General features: G+C 48.9%; 3 protein-coding genes across 3 annotated transcripts; 1 reads left to right on the top strand and 2 right to left on the bottom strand.

The window, feature by feature from the left end:
* Positions 1-232: 232 nt before the first annotated feature.
* Positions 233-1,631, bottom strand: LOC34622069 (beta-1,3-galactosyltransferase 5). Its single transcript, XM_026334064.1, has 3 exons — positions 1,470-1,631; positions 1,295-1,328; positions 233-1,113 (listed from the first exon to the last, which is right to left on the bottom strand). Exons 1-3 carry the CDS (start codon positions 1,629-1,631, stop codon positions 233-235), a joined length of 1,077 nt encoding a protein of 358 aa, XP_026189849.1.
* A 5,470-nt stretch (positions 1,632-7,101) lies between these two features.
* LOC113146518 lies at positions 7,102-8,070 on the bottom strand. Its single transcript, XM_026334065.1, has 2 exons — positions 7,801-8,070; positions 7,102-7,407 (listed from the first exon to the last, which is right to left on the bottom strand). The coding sequence occupies exons 1-2, from the start codon at positions 8,068-8,070 to the stop codon at positions 7,102-7,104; spliced, it is 576 nt and encodes a 191-aa protein (XP_026189850.1).
* A 15,307-nt stretch (positions 8,071-23,377) lies between these two features.
* LOC34622073 (beta-1,3-galactosyltransferase 5) lies at positions 23,378-24,971 on the top strand. Its single transcript, XM_022735253.2, has 3 exons — positions 23,378-23,539; positions 23,767-23,826; positions 23,991-24,971. The coding sequence occupies exons 1-3, from the start codon at positions 23,378-23,380 to the stop codon at positions 24,969-24,971; spliced, it is 1,203 nt and encodes a 400-aa protein (XP_022589932.2).
* Positions 24,972-24,974: the final 3 nt, after the last annotated feature.

The following is a 24,974-nucleotide window of genomic DNA, read 5'->3' on the forward strand; positions in this document are numbered from 1 at the left end:
TAAATTTTACAGCAATTGTGTTTGAGTGTTTTGCGCTGCTTTTAGGCGGCAGACCTTTGCGAATCATACCCTTTCAATTCGCGGCGTCCATAGCACAATGCTAAGCGCACACAATGAAGTTTTAGGTATGCGTCTAAAGGAGAGGGCTTTGTATGTACTCTTGAGCGGATTTCCTAAAAGGAAGAAGTACAGACGGTGCCACTTGCCCAGAGCATCTCGCTCTCTCTCATAATTAAACTTCGTGATTCACATTTGAACGCTGTGTCATTGCCTTCCAAAAATGTTCTCTCTTATCCAGTGGAATAGGGTGTACAGCCGTAAGAAGTCTTAGATCTTTTAGCCGTGCGTCTGTCGTTCCCCAAAAAGCATTTATTTCTGCTTGAGGGGCGCTATCTTGGGGTGTAACTCCCAAAACTTGGAGAGACAACCCCACAAAACAGTCCTCATTGCTTAGGAGGGGCAAGGTCGAAAATTTTGCTGCAATCTTTTCGACCAAGTCCATAGACAGGACGTAGCAAGGCCCAGCAAGATATGGAGGATACGTAGGGTGCGGATAGGTCCAAGGATCCTGATAATTTGGGTGGGATAGGTCTCTCTCCACCGGGATTTCTCTTCTCAGCACTCCAACCGCCACATTTTTTTCCGTTTCCTTGGAAATTAAGTAATCTCCCATCTTCTGTATATCCAAAACAGTGTCCGTGTCCACCTTGACCATGAATTTGGCTTGAGGACAGGAGGCTGCCAGCCACTGAACAGCGGTAATGAGCTTATAAGTCAGGTGAACGTATTTTTCCGGAGCTTCATGTTGTATTATGTCCTCAAACTCTCGTGCTTCTGCCTCTATTGCTGATTGGACAGAGGGGGATTGCACAGCCCCTAAGACAAAGACGAGGCGCACGCGACGGTTATTGACCCTGGACACCCCTCCCCAGGTAGATCGCACTAGCTGCCGCCCTCGAAAATCTGATGCAGCGCTTAGTGATACTAGCGCAATAAACGGGGAGTCATCAGCGCAGCTCTTCTCGGGGCTTATCAACAAGCGCCAGCCCGCTTGTACGGGAAAGGACAGCAGCACGCGAGTGGGGAATGCGAACGACCAATTGCAAGAAAGCGCTGAATCAAGGGACAAAATGACAACCAGAAAGAGGCCTAGTGAGATAAGAAAAAGCCCTGAACGCGGAAGCATGGGAAAGTCGCGGAATATCGGACGGGCCTGAGCAGATTTCGCCAACAAATACGCACTTCAGGACGGGGAACCACGTAAAATACAGCTCTCTCGGCCTGTTTAGCTCACACTTTACTCGTAGACCAAAATTTGCACCTATACACTTCGCGAATCTTCTAAGCCAGAGGTCTCAATGAATTCAGCCTAGTGATACTCCTGAAACTATTGGCCTGCTGCTGCATCCGCAGCCCCCAAGTCAAACCCGAAGACTGGTCCTTTTGCTTGTCTATTTGCCTTAGCTCACCTCTTTGCAGTTCAGTTTTTCAAAATGTGGGGAAACTCCGCAACCCTCCGCATGCCCATCAGGAATAACAGCCAGTGGTCCAGACGGAGATGGATCCAAGCTTTGCAGGTGGATGCGGAAAAACATTGCAGTGTTTTTCTGCACCCACCCAGAAATCGCCATGAGTAACCTTTTATTTAAATAAAAAAGGCGTCTTCAAGCAAACGAAAACAACACGGTGGGGCACGAAACCTGTTTGTGTCTTGTATGTCCAGTCCCTTATTTCCTGCATTGACCTTCTCTCCCACCCACAACAAGCAAGAAAAACCATATGATGTGTTCTTATTTCCTCTTGATAGGTTAAATGCGTCAAGCAAATATTGTTTTGGTGTTTTGTTGAACACGTTCGAGACGCACGATGACAATTTCAAGATTTTCCTCGGTGCCCTGAATTTCTTTTTAATGCACGCGTTTATCAGGAAACTAAACCTACATATTCTTGACTATAGCTAAAAATGCAAAGCTCGCAACAGCATAGTGTCCTGTGACTTAGGTATTGGACTGGGCCTTTATTCGCAATGTCCGGTGGCTCAAGGAGCACGGATGCCGGAACGCCGTTGGGGCCCCTGGTGGATGAGCACGACGAACTTCCTAGTGTAACTCTCTTCGAAGGCTTAGCATGTGAAAACGGCAAATACTAGAAACATCAAGTATTTATCTCCGTAAATAAGCACATTATCCCAGATTTTGCACGTTACCGACCACTTGCCCTGGGGGACTAAGGAACAGCTGCTGGCCCCCACAGTGAAAAAACATAGTCCATGGTAGTTCAAAAGCCTTGTGCCCATGGCTGTGTATCGTACCATAAAATATGTAAGTTATCGCCGCACGGGTCTTGTTGGTTGACCATAGGCTGCTAGCAATGGCATTTGCTGTACCTTTGCACGCTCTATTACACTAGTTACGTTTAGTCAAGGTTTTGCGAAGAACTGACTAATTCGTGTGGCTGCTTGTATATCATTTACTACAATATAGCACTAGCTGGACAAGATCCGAATTGATGCCGTGTCCGTGTGCACTGAATTCTACTTGCGGCTAGCTGTAAATGCTTCATGTGATTTGAAAGCGCAGAAACGCAGGCCTTAGCCGTCCTTCCCTCATGTCAAATCCCCAAAAATTAAGGGCAGAAAATTAGAAATGCACTATTCAAACACATCCAACGGCATTCCATAGAGTTTTACTGAGAACGAAATGGCGTGCTTTCATACAAAACCTTGCAATGGAGCGTTGCAGTTGGTAGCACCCCACAATAGGATGCGTCTTTTTCTCCGCTTACCCACTGGCTGTGATTGCAGTGTAATTTCGATTCTCCTACAAAAGCTGTCTGGTTTTGATATGGCTAGATGATAATTAAATAGCTGCAACTACAGCCAGTGGATGAGCGTGGCAACAGACGCATCCTATTATGGGGTGAGTGTAATGCTACCATGTAAGATTTCTGTAGAAAATCACGCCACTTCATTCTCAATAAAAGCCTATGGGAAGCTATTGGATGTACTTTAAAGAGTACATTCTTAATTTTCTGCCGTTAATCATCAGGGATTCGACATAAGGGAAGGGCGGCTAAGGTCAACGTATCTGCGCCTTCCAATCACAAAAAAAGGCCCATTTGCGATTGGAACTAACTATGCCACAATGCCTGCTGGGGTGAATGAGGTTAGCCCACAAGCTAATGTGAGCGCACTAGGTCTACAGCTGGCGGAGATATGTGATTCGTCTGCCGCTAAAGCGCTTGTAAGTGTGCAGATTAAGTAATGTTTGTCAGAAAAGGATGAAGGCCATAAGGATGAACAAGTCCCCCAAGATTTCATGAGCAATCAAAGAATGCCTTGCATCGTACCCCTGACTGAAGAAAACAAGCTTTTCTAGCTAAACGTTTATTTGGTAGAGAAGCACTTAAGTGGTACTTTGCCCATAGGGAGAAACTAGTCCAGCAGGACCCACTACAGCTCAAGCCTTCATGCAAGCCTTGGCTCATCGATTTATGTCACAAGCACCTCAGACACACTCACATTCGTTTTTTTGCCAGATCCGATGAGTGGCATAGGCAAAGGAAGGATCCTCAATAATGTTGTAAGCTTTAATTCGGCTCAACGATTGCCCTGAGCCTTTGCTTTAGCGCAGATAGTCGCCATGCAGCTGGAAAATTAGTTATATTTTCCGATTTGTGCGTACCACCCTTGCGCTGTGGCCATGATTTTCTTCTTTACCAAATCCTAAATGACGTAAACGGCAAGAGGGACGCAGGCTTCGATCCTATCCTCATACAGACATTCGTATCTGTGCGCAGATGTGGCCCCTCAGTCGTTGCTATTGGCGAAACGGATCAAGGGCCTATGAAAGCAGGGGAATCGATCAAATAATTAATATATCAATTGATATGAAGCTTTTATATCCTGCAGACTAACATCTGCTTTGTCAATGGTATTCTCTCGGGTCTCCGCAAAGTGTCACGTAAGGTCCCAGGAGGAGCGGAGGATCAGCGACTACCCAGCATAGCCAGTGATGTTTCTGCAGGTGACGTGCTGCTTGACGCTTTATGCGCAGATTAGACCAACTATCGCCTTCTTTGGCTGAGAAGGACGGGCGAAGTCTGTAGCTGAACCCTATGAGTGTCAGGCCTGTGCCAGCCAGCCAAAGCCAACAGTGTATTAAATAGGAATGCAGACTTTTCCACCAAAATCCTAGTGCATGGAGTGCAACTAGGGTGGCGATGTGTCCGAGCGGTTAAGGGGGTTAAACAGAAATCGACAGGGCTCTGCCAGCGCGTAGCTTTTCTTTGCGGATGACCTAACTCATCAAGCGCTCTCGCTCACAGTTGTATGATTGCGATGTATTAGCGTACCTCGCAGACACCCTAAATATAACAGCCAAGTAATAGAGTTCCTTGGCCCAAAGAACCACAATGGTTCTCAGAGACTCCGCTCAACCGACTGCTTGGTTCCTGGTAAATGCGAGCCCACCATGATAAGTCTCTCTCCAAACCGCTGTACTCAGTCGTCTGCCGCTAATCCCAAAGTCCTTCCACACGATGTGGCATGTAGCGCACATTGTGCGATGCGCTGTATGCAGAGACCTGCTGCAGTGCGCAAAGATCATAAAATGACCAAACACCAGTTCTCGTCTAGCAAAGGACCATATGTCTCTTCTTAAAACCAGATAACACTCCACTTCCGACTCGGATAAAGTGGCTATCAGGCTTAGTGCTCCGTGACAGGACGGCGGCTGCATGGCAACCCTACAGCAAAGCTTGTTATATATTCTTATAGGTCCTTTTCTGTTCTAGCCTCACCCATTTATCTTTTATTTCAAAGTTCAAACGCTTGCTGACATGCTTATGCAATTGCAATGCTGTGCACTACAGATCCTCCCTCCTCTCGAGCACCCCATAAATCCTTAATGTCGGTTTCTTCAGCTTCGTCAAGGGGTACAACTGTAAGTTTGCTTCGAGAACTTCTCCCTTCGCGTGACCTGCAAGCACCACTGCGAGTTCCACACCTTTGTCTCTCCTACTGCTGCCTGAGCAAATTTGGGCCCGAAAGGCCGCCTGATTGTAGCCATCTAAGAGCTCCCCCATGTGGCTGCTGCCAGAGTCGCTTCTTTGTCCCCGCCCAACCCACCCATCGTCGCTTCTGCGGGGGCGACGAAGTCTGCTATTTTCTAATGGAGTCGTTTGCCACGGTTTCGTGACCAGGTGCGCAGGAATGCCTGGCAATTGGTACGGTACCTGGCGGGTTCTCAGGTGGCCTAGTCCTGTGGCGTGCTACACCATTTGCCCAGATACTGAGTGCGATCGACCGTGCTCTTATCAGGTACAACGTATTCCACTTCAACGACTGACGCCTACCCTATGGCCTCCCAAACGGGCAACCATCGACCGCTGCCTCTTAAGAACTCATACTAGGGTTGTGCGGTCAGTCCCGACAAGTAGAGATACGTGTAAAACATCCTCACAAGTCTATTATGGAGGTAAGGCGACGTAGTAGGCCACCTTGCATATTCGCTTGACCATCGAAAATGGGCCGCGGTAACGAGACTCAAAAGTGGATCAGATGGAAAGAATCGGAAGTCTGCGCCTGCTGCTATGCACTTTTTCGCCCACAGCAAACTCAGCTTTCCGTCGCTGGGAGTCGATGCAGAACTATTGCTGCGACTTAGCTCTAAATATATGACTTTGAGCCCAGTCATACAGCTGCCTAAGCAGCTTCGCGATATGGGCTGTAAGCGTGAGCGTAAGCGCTATCAACTTCAATGGCTGATGCGATAAAGGGGTCGGGCAGCTCATAACTTTGAAGGAACTAAATTTGGCAGGCGAATCGTTGGTGGTGTCGTAGACGGGCTCAAAAAAGGAAACAAGCGCTCTTACTCGCTGTCGTCGGATCTAACGTATGTCCGCAGTATCTGTTTAAGCGTTCTGTTGGTGCGTTATGTCTAACTGTCGTATTGACGGTGGTATGGGGATGGCCTTGCCTGCGTAATGTTGAAATGCTGGCATTGCTGCTGCTACAACTCAACCTGGAACCGGGGGTTCTGAACAGAAATGAAGACCTGTGGAAACCCATGGTATTGGAAAAAAATCGGAGACAAGTCCGGTCAAATCCTCTGTTGCAGTAGTCTTGGTATTCGAAATGAAATGTGCTATCGTACCTGCGGAGTCCACCAAGACGAGATTTGAGCTGTTGCCGCTCATCGTATATGAGAGACCCGTAATGCACTGTACTCCGTGTGGCTCCAAAGTATGCAAAAAACAAGTAGTGGCTGACGGAAGCCTCTCGATTTCTGGTTAAATGCCCTCGACGCTCGGCACTCCACCTGCGACTCCACATAGCCATTCGTATACGCCCCCATACGCGGCCAGAATAAGGGTCTGCCCAGAGCCTTGGGAGTACACTTTTGCCAGCGATAGCCCTTAGTGACGTAGTCATGGGCCGGTATAGCACGTAACTTAGAAATTCTGGCAACAGGGACCCAAATGAGCCACAAGCCATTCTAGACAAATGTGCCGACAGTGGGGGCTGAGACGAAACGCGTAATTGCTGGCGTTAGAGAATAGACCTCTTCGCCTTTTCGCTGCTCGGGCTCTTTGCAAAGCACGAAAAACTCATAGTACTTTGCATCTCATAAGGCTGATACCGTTTCAAGTTAGCCTCAGGGGCCTAGAAAGCAAGCCCTCGGAGTCCGGGGGCTGTGGTTCACCGGTGGCAAGCGCTTCTGCCTCCAACGCAGAAAGGTCCAGTGACTGAGGCTTAGAAGCACGTGTTGTGGCTGCCTCGACTGGAGGCACTGGCTCAGGCGTCGGTTGGGTTGGGGGATATCGGCGCTGGTGAGTCGACCGAGCTCGCAAGCTGGCGTCCCCCCAATTGTTAGCCGATGTCACTGATTATTCTACATCTGTGCTAGTGCATCAGCGGCTGCTTCAGTGAAAGTATTAACGCTTGGGATGTGACGCGGTCAGTGACCGGCAGCTGCGGAGAGTCAGCGACAGCGGTACACTGCGGAAGGCGAGCGAGCATCCGTAACCTGGTCGCACGTGCCCTCCGGGTAACAGACCATGAGGTCTTGAAATTCGGCTAAAGCATGAAGCCAAGGCATCTTACATCCTCGCATTGGCTCGGATGAGGTGAGTTAGTAGATCAACTTCAGTAATCAGTACGGGGGGCATTCTTTGTGCAACGGGGTACATGTTACCTCTTATCAAAGACGTGACCAAAGCCAAAAACTCCGGGTCGCTAATGGAGTAGTTCTGCTTTGCCAAGATCATGACCTGGCTACGGAAATCGACTGACTTGTTCTTTTGTTTCAGCAGTGCACGTAAGGCGGAGCCCGATGCACCGTTATATAGGTGGTAAGGTTTGATGAAGTCGGGAGCTTTCAGAATCGTATATCCAGCTAGCCCCTCCTTGGACTATTTCACAGTGTGGGAGGGTAATGGCCCGCAGACAAGCCTTGTCTTTTTATCAGGTAGTTGTGCTACGTCAGTGGACCTAGTCCCATTAGCATAGGGGAGTAGCAGGCAGTCCTGAGGATTTACCGCACCTGCGTATCGTTAGTAAACACCTCTGGTTAGATAAAACAGGAGATGTCCGTTTTGGGTGAAGGCGTTAGACCCTTACCACTAATAATGTAGCTGAGATACTCCAATGGGTCTTGCGAGCTTACATCATGAATTTTGCGTAGAGTTAAGGCTTAAGAAGGTGCTCACCACCTCCCGCATGAGGTGCACGCGAGGATCCAGTAGTGGAATGTAGATAAGAACCGCGTGTAAGTAGGCCATATTGGGCCAAAATTAAACACAATACGCATTGATATTAGGATGAAGCGCGGTGGTAGCACCCTTGAGACCGAACGGCATCCTCGTATATTCAAATAGACCCGTTGCTGAGCGGAAAGCGGTCTTCCATCGGTCTTTTGGCGCCATCCGTTTTCGAGGAGCCTCGACTTCCAGCTCAAGTACAAACTCATACACCGCTCCGCTCAAAAGTCCAAGAATAGCTTGCAATGATGGCACTGCATGTTCCGGGGCTATCGTCACGGCGCTTAGCTCTTCGTACTTGACCATCATTTGCATATGCCTTTGCCTATGTCTCATCATCTTGCTTTCCACCATGACTGTGGAGGCACAGCTAGGCGAATAGGCTGAACCCATCCACCCCTTCCAGGTCAACTTGGCAATCTTCTGCTTGTGCAAAGTAAGGTGATAGGGTGGCATGCAGCAGGAAGCGGCTCTCGTTGGTAGTTTGCTCTGTACGAATAACGTGATGATCGTAAGGACGCTTGGGAGGCAACCGCTCTGGGAGGCTAGGTTTTGAAGAACAAACCCCAAACTGAGAAGGCAGTCCATGAGCTTGCTCCGAGTGTAACCAAGAATCGAAGTGGTTGTACACAAAGGCTGCAATAAGCCACAGGGGCTACTCCTCGGTCACAGCTGGGGCAGTAAGGGGTAGCTCTCCAGCAAAGGATATTGGACCAAGGCTACGCTGATGCTCGACGAGCGCCCAGATCAAAAGCCCCTGTACCCAGTAACGGGCAACGTGGGAGTGTTGCTTAGCCCCTGTAGTGCCAACTGAGACTTTTCATTCTGAATCTGCGCCTGGTGAGAGAGAGTTTTTAGGAACCCGTGTTTTGACCTTGTACTGAGTTGTACCGTTCAGGACAAAGTCATAATAACTGTGTCACTTGGGCCGCTGACACGCGGGCAAGCTGCAGATCTTCATTGCTCAGTCGTGGTAACGGGTCTTGAGAGCAAACTCACGTGCCTGCGGTATCCCCGTCTCGTGGCATTGGCGTGTCACACCAGTGGCCAATCGCACACGTACGCAGCATGTTTGACTGGGGATACCATGGAACCTAATGTGTGCTAAGCCAGTCTAGTTCTCAGATAAGGTCATAGGGAATAGGCCCTACCAGAAAGTCGCCCCAGTAATATTTTCTGCCGCATCATAGATAATCGCGAAACAATACGATTGGTATGAAAGCTTTCCCCGTTGGCCAAGGTAAAGCCACATTCCTTGCGCAAGAAACCGGCCTCATGACTCAGGCGCTGTATCATTTCTGGCCTAATAAAGCAGCTATATGCCTCCATGTCCAGCAGCACTTTGCACTCTGCGCCACGCTGTCCATACATAACACTGCTACTCGCCTAGTAGTCCACAGCAGCACCGAAACCCCAGTGGCCTTTCTCCGGCTATTGGCATCTTTCCACAAATCTCGAGTATTATGGCAATCCGCGTCACGAGGCTTCCCTGCTGAAGTCTACGACGTACCTGCGTCTATCCCTTTACCGCCGTTTCCCTTGGATCGAATGGCTTATGGCTAGCCTTCGGCTTGGCATCCTCTGGTATACGGAACTCCTTCAGGGCTTACAATACTGTTTCATCCTCGCTCTCCGTCCTTAACTCTTCGTCTACCTACTGTAAACAGACAGAGTGCCTTAAAACTAGGCAGATTTAGATGGCGTTTGGTCCCGCGGTGGCAGTACACATCAATCCATCCTTAGCACTGCTGCGACTGGTACGGCTGTCTCCTACAACGTGTAAGCTTGACCATTTAAAGACTTCTGCTGCTCATCTCTGCTAGTTAGCTCCTAAGTGATTGGTGCTCCCTGTGACGACTGAGCTCCTCCTCATCGTGCTGCGTAGTCAGCGCCGTGGCGACCCCTACCCCCAAACATACGCCACAAATCTCCTGACCCGCACTGAACACAATCCGCAGCCGCGGCTCCTCACAAAGCATCCTCTGCTGTTGCATTTACAACAAGCCAACTCGTCGGCCTATTCTCGTTGAGTTTTTGCTACCGACGCTCGTCCGAGTATATGTCTGCTGGTAAGTACGCAGTGACGCTGGTTAGCCGCTTTCACTTCCCCTTTCCTCCGTTTAACCTGATGTCGGACCTCTTCTAAGTACCGGCGATCTCTGCGCTACTCTGCGCAGTCCTGGCCGCTAGGGATTTCGAGCTCCGACAACCCGACTGGCACATTCTCGCAGCCAGTAAATGACTCTTTGCTCTTCATTTCGAGCGTTGGCATATGTCCTCTGGCAGGTTGGCTAACAAACGCCTTAAGAGCTCCTTTGGCGGTAGCACTACGCCCTGGTAGACTATCTCCGACACTTATACGGAGTAATCACAATGCCCTTCTGTCCACTCGTTGTCGGCCAGCTGAAGCAGCACTTTCTGGTATGTATTCCCACAGAAGTCTCTCGAGAGGCATTCTCTCAAGCCTTCTTAATCCTGCATATATTCATCCCCCTGAGTATCCCTGATTTCCCCTTCTAAAATTCTGACCCCTTCGCATCTGAACCTGCTGCCTATGGAACTTCCCACTTCCAGCTGCCATGGGGATATAACCTTCATCGTCAGACTCGTTTCTACTATTTTCTTCTTTGAGACACATTCAATATGAGCTTGCGTCCAAGCAAGCTCATATTGAATGTGTCGTTATTATCTAAACTTTCACGGCGCATGTGAAGACATGGCTCTTGGTCACCTACTGCACACTGCTCGTCAGCATCAGACATCTTGATACGCATGAAGATAGCGGCTTGCCATCTTCCTTCGGCACTCCGTCAACTGCTTTTTCTAATAAAGCTTATCATAGAAATCAAAGCGCGTTGAGATCGAGAGCCTGTGAGGCGGTGAAGCAGACGAGATTGTGCTTCACTGCGTCCGTATACGTTTCTGCTCACTGGAACTCCTGCCGCATGATCATGAAGTCAGCGTCAGCCTGAGACAAGCCCACGTTTGGATTTCAGAAAAAAATAGAGCTCATAGTATTCAAGGATCAATTTACTTGGATGCTTTTGAAAAGCCACTTCGGCCAGAACTCAATAACCTTGATTTTCAACTAAATGGGGTTAACTTGTTCGCTGCTTTTACTGTATCCGAGACACTCATCTGAGAACCTGCCAAAAAGGCATCTTTTAATGTGGGTACTTTGTGACTGGGAGAAGTTTTAGCACATGGCCTAACAGCTTGATGTGGGAGGCTCCGTCCGCTTCGTAGACTAGAATGCCGTCTAGGTAGATTATTCCGATGCCAATCCAGGGTACGAGCACATAACATTTTATCGCTTGGAACGTGCGTGGAACTACTTGCGGGCCAAAGGCCTAGGCGTTGAACGCATTTTGACCCGTATAGCTGAGGATGTCGGCCTTTTACGGATCCATTGGTATCACGCGGACCCGGAAGAAGACTCCTGCTCCATGTCCATCGACGTAAATGCCTGTGCGCTCTTTATTATCTATAGAACCTTGATAATTGTGGGTAGCAACTATTTAGGCGATATTGCGATCATGTGAGGTTCCTTTTTAATTAACGACCATACCGTACTGCTGTTAGCCCAACGCAGCACCTTCCTCGGCCATGATCATGGATTGTGGGACAAAAGAAGTACAAGTGATACGACTCTTGTCCCTCAGCTTCTAAAAGGCACTTCTCTGTGAACAAAGTTTTTCCTGACTTACGTGCCAGATTACTCTTGTCCTAACATCTTGCTCGGCACCTACGAAGTTGCGTGACTGAGGACTTTCTCAGGTGGCGTCCGTTGAAGGCAGCAAGGCCAACCTACTTCTTCTGCGCAACTCATTCTCTCATGCAGTATTTATTCTTCAAGGAAACGATAGCTCTCCCCGGTGGCCTGCGTCACCACGCAAAATTCCCACTTTCTTCCATTTCCCTAAACTCGTCGATACTCTCTTTAATTTCAGATTATTATGCTTCGCCAATGCTTTAAGATTTACACTACATGCGCGCTTGTCATCGTCGTATTACGTAATAAAGGCATCCTCCATGGTGCCAACAGGGCAGAAACCCAGCTAGGAGGGTTGATTTTGCTCTTGTTCCTTCCACTGCCGCTCACAACCATCTGTGCTCTTGGCACGATCTTTATGTAACTTTCGACTAGGCTGTCTTTCCTGGGACTCAGTCGTACGAGGATTGTTGCATGCTATGAACCCAGTTCCTGAACGTCATAAGCATCTGACGGTGTGCTGCTGCTGCGGCTTAGTGGGCTGCTTCCATTGCTTTGTTTGGCATCAGCTGTTGCGTTCAGTGTGTTGCTGCTGTCAGGGCTTTTGCTCACCAGCCACACTACAACGCCACCATCCCGGGCCTGCAGCTTCCCCTCTCTGAGCCCCCAGATGCCTCGTATCATCAATAGCCCAAGCACCGAGGAGCGTTCGGTGTGGAACGTAGGGGCCCAGGAAGCTGTGATGGCTCCGGAAGCCTTCTACTCATAACGTAATAGCTCCAGCAGCAAAGAAACAAAAAAACTCATCCACGAAAGTGGCTCAAAAGTGAATGCTGGAGTAACGCTCGGTGAAGAGCACCGCCAACTTTGCAACAGCCTCGGCGCAAGACACAACCTGCTGCCCCGTGTGCTGGCTGAAGCCAGAAATGCTTGCCTCAGGAATCTACGCAGTACCTACACTCGCTCTTTGCCACCCAAAGCGGCCGACAGCCATGAGGTTGGGTAGTTCCTTAGCAAGGACACAGCTCATCTCCGCCGATTGGGGCCAGGTCATCCTGTGTCAGCATCCTGGGATGGGAATTGTCGAAGCCCGCCTTTGGCTTCATTTTATCAGTTACTGATGCCAGTTGGTTTTGAGGGCATCTTCAAAAACTCTCTGGTTATTTAGGCCCACTGCTTGGGGTTGAGCCGTTCTACATTACCGTATTCGTGCTCGTCTTGCTTTGGACCATCAGCCTGTTTCTTGTGGTGCTTTTGCGCCCCACCGGCATATCGCGTCTCCATCTCGTTCAAAAAGACTGTCTTCCTTGACGCATAGTCTTGTGGCTTTGGCGGATGTTTTCTCGCTGCTGGTGTGCGCTTCATAGATCGGTCGTTCTCCTTCATTGTGCGCTCCTCTGGATGATTGCAATCATCTCCTCTTTATGCATGGCCCCATAATCCATACGCTGCCGCGACGGTTTGGTAGGAACGGGCTTAATTTTTAGGAGGGCTCGGTCTGTGCCGTATCCGCACACTGCGACAACAGCTTTAAAGATCATGAGGTCTGGTCCGAGTAGCGTCTCTGAAGATGGCCTGCGATGGCTTTTATCTTGAGATCACCTCTTACTCCTTCTCAGCCAAGCCATGGACTACTCTCAGTCACCCACTTTCCAGCGTGGCAATGCTTGAGTTCTCTTCGCTGAGCCGTAGCACAGCTCGGTGAACGCTTTAACTCTTGTAATCGGGCTGCTGACTTCGCTCGTCCTGAGGTTGATCTGTTCGAATGCTTCGTCATTCCGGGTTGGAGTTCACTTTGCTTAATCGGCTGTAGTAGAGTTACGTTGGCCTTGTGCTTACATGTGCCGTCTTGGTTGTCAATGGGATTCTTTACGCCGGGTATGCCTCGTGGCCTCGGCTGCTGCTGTGCTTATAGGTTGAGTTTCACGGTGCCACGGAGGGTCACCAGATACCCAGGTAAAAGGTGACTGATTCTGAGTCTTTTGGTTTGCCAGGCTGGCTTATTTGCTAGTCGCCATGGCCTAGGTGTCCCTTGCTTGGTCTTTTGCGCTCAATATTCACGCTCGAGCCATCCATCGCCTTTTTCCTGCGGCTGCATTTAGCACTACGTTAAGACATTATTCAACCCCCTGACTAACTTCGTCGGCTGCCTCCTGATTATGCTGAGATGTGAGCACTTGGGCACTTTCGGGGTCAGTGTTCAACGCCATTGCATGTGAAGCCCTTTGTCCAGCTCGTTGCGGCGAGGGCTGTTCCCCAACCTTATTCTCCGTGAACCAGCATTCCTAGCAGCCTATTGTATAATGGCTGTTCTTGCGAAAGACTCTTTCAGTCACGGCCGGCCTCAAGCCATGGCTTATCGGTACCCTTGTGGTTTGGTTGGCCTTTGCATGCGGTATTACCCGACGAAGTCGGGCTAGTTCTAGCGTACACCTATTCTCTCTTTAGAATCTTGCTGTTGAGCGCTCATTCCACCTAGCAACTCTACTGCGCTTAAATTGCATTCAGCCTGAAGAATCTCTCTCTTATTTTCACCGGCCAGCTTGAGTTGTGCTGTAGTACCTTCTATGCCCTTTCATGAGGAAAGTGCGGACAGCTTCTCAGCCACCTTCTCAACGAGTTCTTCCCCTCTGCAAAACCATTTTTAGCCTTATCAACTACTTTCTTAAAGTCTCCTGCATACTCTAGCCACTTCAATAGCTTGATACTAGTAGCCACTCCCATGACCCCGAAGCCCTGCGGACCGAATAAGTGGGAGTCTTCTCACATGCAGCACTCCAATCTAGTGCTCTCATCTTCATTGTCAAGGCTTTCCTTCTTTACGTACGGAAGGATCAACAAGGTGTTCCTCTATAGTAGGATGAGTCTTAGTATTGAGCGATATGTATCAGCTTATCCGTTGCATCACAGGCGAAAAACGGATCGCCGTGGCCTTGCCCACCAGTACCAGATGCCAAGGAGCAAGATATGCATACCAAAGGAATCTCTACTACCTTTTGGAATCACCTGTGTATCTTCAACTTCCGGGGCTCCGCCTTTTCGTCTATGCAGTGGTTACATGTCAGTATGAGCAGACCCGACATCTAGATTTCCTTCACTGCAAGCCATGTGATGGAAAACCTCCTCTGGGGGCTGACTTGGCTGCTGGGTGAACGGAAATATGCTGACTAGCTGTTCTTGAAAGCCCCCTTCCCAGTATTCGCCCGAAAGAAGCTGGATCAACGAGACAAAGTGGGCTCATTCTTGGCATCTGGATATGACGTCTGGTCCCGATATCTTCGTCAGACCATTCTGCACCAGCAGTAGCGACTGTTGATTCGAGAGTTGACTGATGCGTCGTGGACCCGTTTTGCTGTCTTACTAACACCCCAGTGTGACGCTGGACACCTTTCTAGTTGCGAAGCATCAGCCTAAGAAGGTGCACAGCCATAGGTCGCATTCTCGGATGCGGCCTATATCACAAGAGCAATCGCAGTGAAAAGGGGGTTACTTCTCCTTTCGAGAATAGTACTAGCTGATAGTAATTGGGATGAGTAAAAGCATATCTTCTCGGACAACTCGAATTCCACTTCTCAAGTATGAATGTTTTCCCAGGGTAACCGCCGCTTAGGGTCACTGTGGTGTCTCGTAAGCTACCTTCGGCATTCAGCGAAGATTCTGGGGACCCCGCTTAATACCCGATACAAGGCAGAAATTAGGAGTCATACTACTCGTCAAAATGCCCCGCTAGGCACTGCGCCCCAGAAAATACCTAAGCTTTGGGCCAGCTAGCTCCTATAAAATCATACTGCCTCCGTCCTCAGAAGCGGGCTCCCAGAGCCTGCCCGTTCACAAGCCAACGCTCTTCAGTGACTCACAGTGCTATCCCAAGCTTCCGCAACACGATGCGATAGCAAAGGTATGTAATGTGGGGTGAATACACACGTGTGGAGATGCCAAATTCGGTAATCACTCTACTCGACCTGCCTGTAAAACCAGTGCGAATTCTACCTTAGAGAGAGCCAAGTTTATGCAGCAATCGAAGTCTCTCTCAAAACCACCCGCGGGATTATTTTCAGCCCCCACAAGGTCATGCTTATTGGGTCGGCTACTGCACACCTGCATATTAGACTACAACACCCGTAACAAGGACCTTCGTTAGTATAAATGACTTTCTGCGCCAGCGGAGCACCCAACCCCACGCAAATTTAACGCTTTAGGACTGATTGGCTGTCGATTATTGTATCTCCGTGCCTTGCTACGCCCAAGCCATATTGGGGCCTCGGGGTAACAGCTTCCCATTTGGCTTTTTACGTGTCAGTGCCGCTGTAGCCACAAGCACCTCAGTGCAACCCTGCTCACAAGTAAGTGCAGTTTCATGGTGAATCTTACCTACGGAGTACAGCACGCAATCGTGACAAAGACCGGATCAACACCGCTTACCAGGAGCAGTCTGGTCACGCAAAATTCGTATCACTCTACGAGATAGCCCAGTATTCACCTACCCTAACATGTACCAGGAACTGAAGCCCCTGAAAGACTTTGAAAGTTCAGAGCCCTTCCTTGGTTCCCTGACTGGTACTGCCTAGAGCGCGCATGCAGCTGTGATCACATATAAAGACATGAGAGTAGCACGGTCAAGCTCAATGCAAGCTTTTAAGAAAGCCACTGAGTGTCCTCCTGGAGAGCTCCCGCCTTCTCACCGCGCTCCTCAGAGATCACGACATGCGGAGCGAGCTCCAGCTAGGATGCGAGCACCTCTACCCTCTTCGCAGTCCGAGAGCTCACAGATTGTCGCACGTTGCATCGAGGGCTCTCACACACTACTGCATCTTCTCACAAACAGACAAGCCAGTTACTTAGTTCACTATTAGTTCTTTGCTGAAGATTACTAGCGCAGGCGCGTTGGTGAAGCTTGGCCCCCTACACCTTCCTTTGCCTTCACTCGTTTCAATGTATGTTTTCTCAATTATTATACCTGTCCGTCGGAACCAGCAGTTATCAGGACAGCTGAAGAGTTCTCGCCCACTTGCCACTTCGCAGACATGCGGAAGTGCGGAAAACAATAGATATGGAAAAATCTGATGTCTGCATCAGCGTGAGCCGCGAAAGCAAATCTGAAGGGAAAAAAGGACACGTACAGTAGCAAACAAGGTAAGTGGGACCTGACCAATCCACGTCGGCGCGACGCTCTGTTGTCGTCGGAGCGCCGAAATTCTTGAGCCTCCTGCTGCGCTAAAACACTAGACAAGAGAAAAATGCATAGGCAAGCAAAATGTGCAGTCTTAGGACAGTGCTTCTGTGCCTCATAGAGCAGCCTCTGCATGCAAATTCGGCTGGCGCATGCAGGATAGTCGACCTCAAAGTCCCAAACGAGACATATGGGAGGACACAAAGGCAACATACATGAAACTGCCTGCGCATGGATCTAAGTGTATATAACAGCTGACGATAATAGCCAAGAGCATTTGAAGCAATACTTGAATGAGGAGCGTGCCGCCGGAGGCTGGAATCAGAGCACGAAAACGCGCCCCCTGTGGTGCATTGCGGGGAACGCGGGTGCTCAGGTCACAGGTATTTACCCGTTCCGAGCAGAGCATGCTCTCGAGTAATAGAATTTCAGAAGCACGAGGAATACCAAACATAGCAACTAGACTTGTAAGCTAAGCAGCCGCAAATCATCTTGAGGCTACGAAGCCCACAAATGTTCTTCCGTCAATCACTGAGGTTGGCTTGCCACACGTCGTTTAACTGGTACCTCCCGTCTAATATTCTTTCGTTGATCCATAACTTTACAATTTAGCACCACTACGGCACCGATCTTTTACTTCCACACAGGTGCCTGCGCTGCAAAGCCCCCGAGTAATTTGGAACGTTCTATTTCCCTTGAAAATTTTTCACTCTAGGGCAGTTCTAACTTGTAGGGAACTTTACACTATAGCAGAACGATTGACTAGAGGACTGACTCGTAAAAAAAATAACAAATGGTATGATCCACTTGGCCGCAAACTATGTGTGACGTCTTCAAACGCACTTCGTAAAGCCTACCGATCCATCAGGACCAAGCTTCTAGGCTCCAAACACATCCCGGAGCTTGCCTCTCTCGAGCTTTGCGCACACATTAGCATGCACTAGAGAAAATTTTTCCGTCCATGAGTGCTGCTGCTAACCCCAGGCCACTATGTCCAGGCCTGTCTATGAGACCATCCTCACTCTTACCAGTGAGAAGGGCAACCGATAGAAGAATGCATCGGTGTGTTCTCAAAGCACTCAGCACGAGGAAGAAAGTTAAGCCTAGCCGTTGGAGTGTTGTGAGCTTAGAGTCTTTAATATTGCAAGAGAGTGAGACTGGTGCGCTTGGCCTGCAAACCTAAGCGTGGCTTGCACTGGGTACATTATGATCAGTAATGGACATATCGTAAAGGCATACTCAGACACACTAACAAACTTTGAATTTCTACCCTCCATGGTACTCTTGAGATATCCCTGGGGCTTCAAGGCATTAGCTACGCCAACTGAATGACCTCATGGGCCGTCATAGACCGCATGCAAAAGCGAAACGATTGCTTCTGCGCAGTCTGTGTACAAAGGCGAAGATGCTGCTTTTGCCCTTCATCTCCCTTAATCCAGCAATCCAGTTTATAGTCCAATCAGTTTACGCCTCTCCAGAAACCTAAAGGCTTTGCAAAGTCATGGGTGGAGGAGTATTTCGCGGCTTTGGCGGCGAACAATCTGGGCATGACAGTGCATACTCATCTACAGTAGGACGCACCCCGGGCCACCGGAAGGACCGTGAGAGCTGTGCCACTGTGATGTGATTTCCACCAAAGCCTAGAAGAATATGACCATGTGCTTTGCTCAAAACAGCACTGCAAAGTCAAGTTACAGTAAACAAGTGACAGAATCCCCACTTATTCGATCCACATCAAGTCATTCTGAACGTGACACTGCTTCACCCTTAAACGATATCGCTTTGTCCTTGATGATCGACTGTTTCTATCTAAATTGCGTGCGCCTTCTACTTTTGGATCGCCCACGCATCTGCTATTATTGCCAGGAGTGACTGCGCTGCACAATGTAAAATTGCTGGGGCATTATGAAAGCGCGTCAGCGACCAGGTTGGTGCTGCCCGTAGTGTACTTCACTGTAAAGCCGTACCGCAGAAGGCACTTGAACCAGTAAACAACCTAAATTTCCTATTCCTGACAACTCTTGGTAGGGGGCACCGAAGACTGATGGTCACGACAGTCAGTGAAATTGCGCCCATACAAATAGTGCCTCGATTATTTCACGTCCTACTACACCACATAAATATCCTCTTCCCATACTGGATAGTGCTGCTCGATGTCGGTGAAGTGATGAGAACGACAAGCCATATTTTGATACTTTCGAGAGCCCGGAGCTTGTTGAGAGAATATAGGACACACCGCTATGTTATTATCATTGGTCTCCTAAAGGAATGACTCATAATCGGGCAGTGCGAGTACCGGGGGAGTCGCAAGACGGCCGGTGATACTATCCCCGAAACTAGCTCTCCCCATGCCGAATTGCCTCTCCTTACGTGCACCAGTCAAATAAGCGACGATCCAAGCAATTCCAGACATAAAATTTTGGTAACAAGATTGACACTCGTGGAACTTCGCAGCGTTCTTGCCGGTGCACAACGGAAACGACTAAACCTTTAATTGCCTTAATTTTTTGCCGAAGCAGGCACAATTTCTGCAGACAACATATGAAAACCCACAATCATTACTGCTGTTTATGAAGCAGTTGTGTGACTTCATGTACTTGTACCGTAACAGCAAAGCACTTGCTGTAAGTGCTTTACGTGCTTTTGAACGCTTGGTATGAAAAGTCTGAGTTGTCCATCCGGACAGCCAACCATAGCTCCCTAGGGACTCATATTAGAATCCCTACTAACTTGGTGTTGCAGCTCAGCTCGTGCATAAGCAAGTTTAAGCTGCATACATGTACACTCTAGCTCGCTCAGATGAGTGCGGAAAGCCGTTTTGTGCCCGTGAGCAGGGTGAATGGCGGTTTTCAAGGTGGCGTGCATGAAGTCAAGTATACGGTAGGCTGCTGATCCGTATAGCTCGTAAAGTAAGTCGCCAAGATGTGCCACTTGGAGCCTCTGCTTCACAGTAGTCTTCCTTAAGGGCATTAGGCTAACGCACTTGCGCCACCGCCTGGCTTCCCCGACAGCAACTCTAGGTTCTGCCCAAAAGGGGTCTGCCGTTCCTGTACTTTGCACTTTTAAGCGAACCCACCACACTTCGCCCAGCCTCCCATTAATTCTGTGAGACCTTTTGATACCGCAGAACATAGCTTAGGACAAACCTGTAAATAAGCTTAATGCGATGCGCTGAATGACCAGCAGGCCATCTGCCCAGTATGTGCTTGTCAAGTTTTAAAGCATCCGCAATCTCCTCCTTAATATTTGTCTAACGCCTCTGTTTCTTAGCTAAAGGCTCAGTTGGCTTCCTGATGCGGCGTAGCGTAGCCACCAAGATAGAATGCATTTTTAGAGCCGTCTTCTCGTGCTGACCTGGCTAATCGCCGTCGTGAAGACTCTGCTTCACCTCCTGAAGACACCGAACTTTCCCCTCTCAATACCAATAAAATGGCCGCTATCGAGGAAAAGGAAAGTTTTTTGTTCCTAGCGCTTTTGCTGGACAGTCATTGACACAGCCCGCAGGTGTGGCTATATGCGCCTCCCATTGGGTCACCCACCGCACACTTGTGTTTACTTCATGGTTTTATGGTCCAATATAGAGGTGAAAGACCTTGATAAGGATCCACTCCTGATTTTGAAAGTTATTTTGTTGCCATGGCCTTGCTGATCCTTGCGTTGTGCCGCCCGTCACCAAACTGGAGTCTTCGAGACTGCGCTGACTAGTGAATAGGCGAATTGCACTGTTGCGGCATCGCCTTCGAAAAATGATCCAGTTTACATCCGGTACCACGTACCGCTAGCACTTCTTCACCATTACTCTGGAACTCGTAGCCGTGCGTGTGGTTATGCCCTTTTGTTAAGTCTCAACCTGTGGCCCTAACCTCGGTAATCTTCACTGTGCTGCAGCCCGCGTCAAGGGCTTTTGGGTTTTCTAATGCCCCCACTGCACCCGTTTCGTAAGCTGCTCTCGCTTGACCCAGTCCCTGCGTTCTCAAGTTTGTTGGCCGTCGCACTTTCAAGGTATATGATGTATTATTTCACGATAGAAGCATGTGTATTGTTGGGGACTATATAGGGCTGCCTAAGGGTGCTGGTTTTCATAGGTTTTCTTTTCTCACTCAATCTTGACTGTAAGCTAGAGCTGGTTGACGCCGCCCCGACACACATAGGTGCTAAATTCAAACTTGGCTCCTCCTTCTGAGCAAAGTATTTTAGGCGTCGGGTCTATTGGCTTCCTAAACTCAAGTGGTCCATCATCTGTAGAAATCCCACCCTCTGGCCGGCTACTCAGTGAGTCGCTGCCTATCCCGGGACCACCTGACATGACATGGATAGACCCCCAAAAAAATGTTAATGGCAAGGCGCCTCTAAGTCTCCCTTGTAAATCTGTAAACGAATGATTTATATTTCTCTCACTAAAGCGATATTTAAAGATTTTTCCGCTTCAGCTTTCTCAATTTTTTCAATGGCTGCTGCTGAAGTTTCGTTAGTCCGATAAGGCGGAGCATGTATGAAGGGGTTACCTGTATCATTCCCCGTAGGCAGACGACTTTCTTTGCCTGAATAGAGCCGCTACTGAATCGCATCTCCCTTTATCTGCCGCAAGGAGCACACGTGCGTCTTCATCTGAGGATACAAGACCAGGTACACCTTCAATCGGCTGACGAAATCTCTGAGTACATGCACATCCTAACGGCCGTCATATTTTTCTGGCGAACGTTTCCTCATCTATGCATCCATTAGTATTTTATTGATTGACAGGCCACTCTTTTCACCAGGTGTGGTACTACTGTGTTCACACTAGCTTGCAAGACGGTCTCCGCGCCACTAATAGGCATTTCGTCTCCTTCAACTTCATTTGCCAAAGGCCTTTTGGTAGCCCCTGCCCTGCTGTAAGAGAATGCCAAAATGTTGAATTACGTATTGACTTTATCCAAACCAGGCATATCTGGTACAAAGATATGCATTCCACTGCACCCACACCCAGTGGATGAGCGAAAATTAGCTGCGTCGAAGCAGGCGTCGCTACTTATTGCACCGTTTATCTAAGATTTTTGTAGAGAAACACGCCTTATTTTAGGCTCAACTAAAACTTACTAGTTCATTGAGCGTTTCACTCAAAGAACTCCCGCATTTTCCTTCCGCGTCCCCCAGAGTTTTCGACATGAGGGAAGAGAAGCAGCTAGGGTGCGCGTAACTGCACGCTCCAAGCGCTACGAGTGTTTACATCTAGTTGCCCATAGCGTCTAGTACACAAATACACAAAGTGATTTCGCCTTGTAGCGAGCTCACAGTATTCTGCAATGAATAGAATACACGGGCTGACAAGCCAGCTAGCAACTTTTTCTAGCTCTTAGCTAGATAGAAATAGTGTAGCGGGAGAAGTTTAAGCGTAAGTTAGCCCGCTACTTCCGCAACGATCATAGTACAACTATTAATAAATGAATCCACTTCACAACATATATCACAAATGAAACCCCTCGCCAATCAGTCGTTGGTATCCCAAATATTCATTACACATAGGCCACTTTGTCGGCAAGCGTGCGGACGTTGCTCAATCCGCTGCAGCATCCAGGGAAGTGCTCGGTGGGAATCACAATGCTGGAAGGAACGTAGGCGAAAAAAAGTTGATCACCTGCAGGTTGATGCTCTTAACAGGTGAACAAAGCAGCGCTTTCAAGGACCAGCATTAAAATGTAAATAGAGTGTTTCCTGAAGAAACCATAAGTCGACGGATACCAGGCACTTGGCACCAACTGTCGTGGCCAGTCACGGGCCAACCCACCGATGGTCCCACGCTTATGTGTCCTTCTAATGCTAAAATTTTTAGCGCAGTGATAGGCTTTTGAATAATCTTGCAACCGAATGTCCCCACAATGGTTATTTCGGCACCCCTGTGCTCAAGACAACAGCTTGACACTAGTGGATGCCCTTGCAGGCACGCATGCCACTGGTGTATGCCACTGAAGCTGTGGCAATAATGAAACATTTTGAAAGTATTATTATGCAACGTCCAAAACTAAGGATATCGACAAACAATGAAGCATTTCCATACTGCTGCTGCGGTAAGGCATCCACAGATGGGGCTACAGTAGTCTTGGTTTCCTACAAAGATCTCAGTCACATCTTTCCCGTTTTTCGCTCTAATGCGTTTATTGCTTTTCTTGCTATATTTACCCCCACCTTGTCATCTGCCGTGCTTCTTTCTGTGAAGTGCGTGTTCCAGCGATGCTAAGCGTGGGCTATCAACGTGTAACGCATTTGGGGCTTCGCGTTTGCTGGCGATCTTGCATCGAGGCAAGCATATGGCCTGTATCTCAAGAGGATTGTTTCCTGCTTGACCAATCTGCTGGAGTCCTGACACCAGCAAATCGACCGAAACAAGCCGCGGCACACGCCCCCATGGTTTGCGGAGTCTTTCTTCAAGTAGACAGAACAAAGTCTGAAAAGGATAACATTCCCGGTGTATTTTCGCGTACAATGCCGTATGCATGATGCACTATCTATGTCCCTTAATATAGGGTTTAAGCATGGAATTCATATGGTGCACCGGGACATATCGAGAGCTTAGCCTGATTCAAAAAATGTTAGTTAAACGCAATTTGTCTGCATATTTGAAACAGACAATGAGTGTAGCAGCTTCATAGCCGAAGAAGAAGCTTTTTCTATGATCGTGAGGATACAAGGAACCTAGACCCCACACCCTTGCTCGTTTCTTTTCCCAGTACAACCCTTTTTGCTTATTCTAGATTATGCAGCAGGATGAACTCCAGGGACTGCCCCCGTTCGGCAGTGAGAAGACATATAATGCCAGCGTGGGGTTTGATAAGGAAACCGACACCGGTAGCTCCTCTCAATCCGAGGTTTGTATCGGCGTCACAGGTTCTACTCAGCAGTGTACAACTATGCAGAAGGTATGCAACCAAGCCCCTTTCGTGCGATTTGTTTCATCCCAGTTCACATAGGTGAACGGGACAGTACCGAGCTCTTTGAATTTTGCGGGCTATGCAAAAATGAAGGAAGCGGATCGCATTTCTGTTTCTTCGTTCGTGTCGCAATTATGTAATCGCACTCCCTTGAAACGTGCATTTGCTTGCTTACATCTCATGAACTGCCTTTTCTGGTCCGCTAACACCTTTAGCCCATCAATTTTTCAGCATTATTAACTAGCTTTATTTGTGGGCCTTATCTTGATGCCACGGCAATAACAGAATTTTTCATGCGGGGACTAAACGCACCTCGACCATTTTGAGTGGTTACACCTTTGTACCATTTGCAGGCTCTACGGCATCTAGTGTAATCATCCGGATTCTCGGTGCATGGTTTGCTCATTGTATATATTCTCAGGATCTGCATACTTTCAAGCCTTCTCCCCAACTCAGAATCAATCGTACCTGGCGGAGCATTCTTAGGAATTGCTTTTTCTCCCTCGTCTTTACCTGTACTTTGATTGTGTTGGTATTGGTGTTACAAGCATACAAGTGGGACTGGCATGGGGAAGCACAAGCCCCTCTTCTGTCCCTGCCCGTACAGACAAGTTGGCGTTTACTGGTTCGCCCTACTGTGACCTGTGCACGCGAACCCCCGTTTGCTGCATTGGTGATCCTGAGTAGTGCACGGGACTTCTCAAGGAGAAAGCTGGTGAGGGAAACCTGGGGAGGGGAGTCTCAGGTTCATTCCCGGCATGTGCGCCTCTTTTTCATCCTAGGGGCTGCGCACTCCCGCAAAGCCCAGGCGGCGGTAGAGGCGGAGGCAAGACAGTACGGAGACATACTACAGCACTCAGCCCCAGACAAGTACAACAATCTAGCGGCAAAAACAGCCACAGCTATTCAGTGGCTAGCTACTTCATGCCCTCAGGCCAAGTTCATGATTAAGTCAGACCTAGACACTCTCGTTAATTTGGATCTCATGATTGCTTATCTAAAGCAAATGGAAGGAAAGGGGGACCTGGCCCTTGGAGTGCGGATTGGCGGGATGCCTCTAGTGGAGCATCGGAGCAGTAGAAACTACCAAGACCCCCTTGTGTACCCCCGTAGTACGTTTCCTCCCTACCTATCCGGTGCCTGCTATGTCTTGTCCGGCAGTTTGGTGCAGAAGCTTCAGAACGTCCTACGGGAAGTCCCTGTGGTGCGGAATGAGGACACTTTTATTGGCATGTGCCTTGAGAAGTTGGGGATACAGCCCAGCAACATAGGGTCACAGGCCCCCATTGAACCCTGGTTTGATGCCTCCAGGGGCCCCTGTGCCGCATTTCGCCTTGCAGCTGTCCATCCATTAAGACCGGACCTTATGCACGCCATGTGGACGTGGTGGAAGAAAGAGGGAGCCAAGTTTTGTCGCTAAGAA

This window comes from Cyclospora cayetanensis, unplaced genomic scaffold, assembly GCF_002999335.1.
Source record: "Cyclospora cayetanensis isolate NF1_C8 unplaced genomic scaffold, CcayRef3 CcayRef3_contig_35, whole genome shotgun sequence".
NCBI lineage: Eukaryota > Apicomplexa > Conoidasida > Eucoccidiorida > Eimeriidae > Cyclospora > Cyclospora cayetanensis.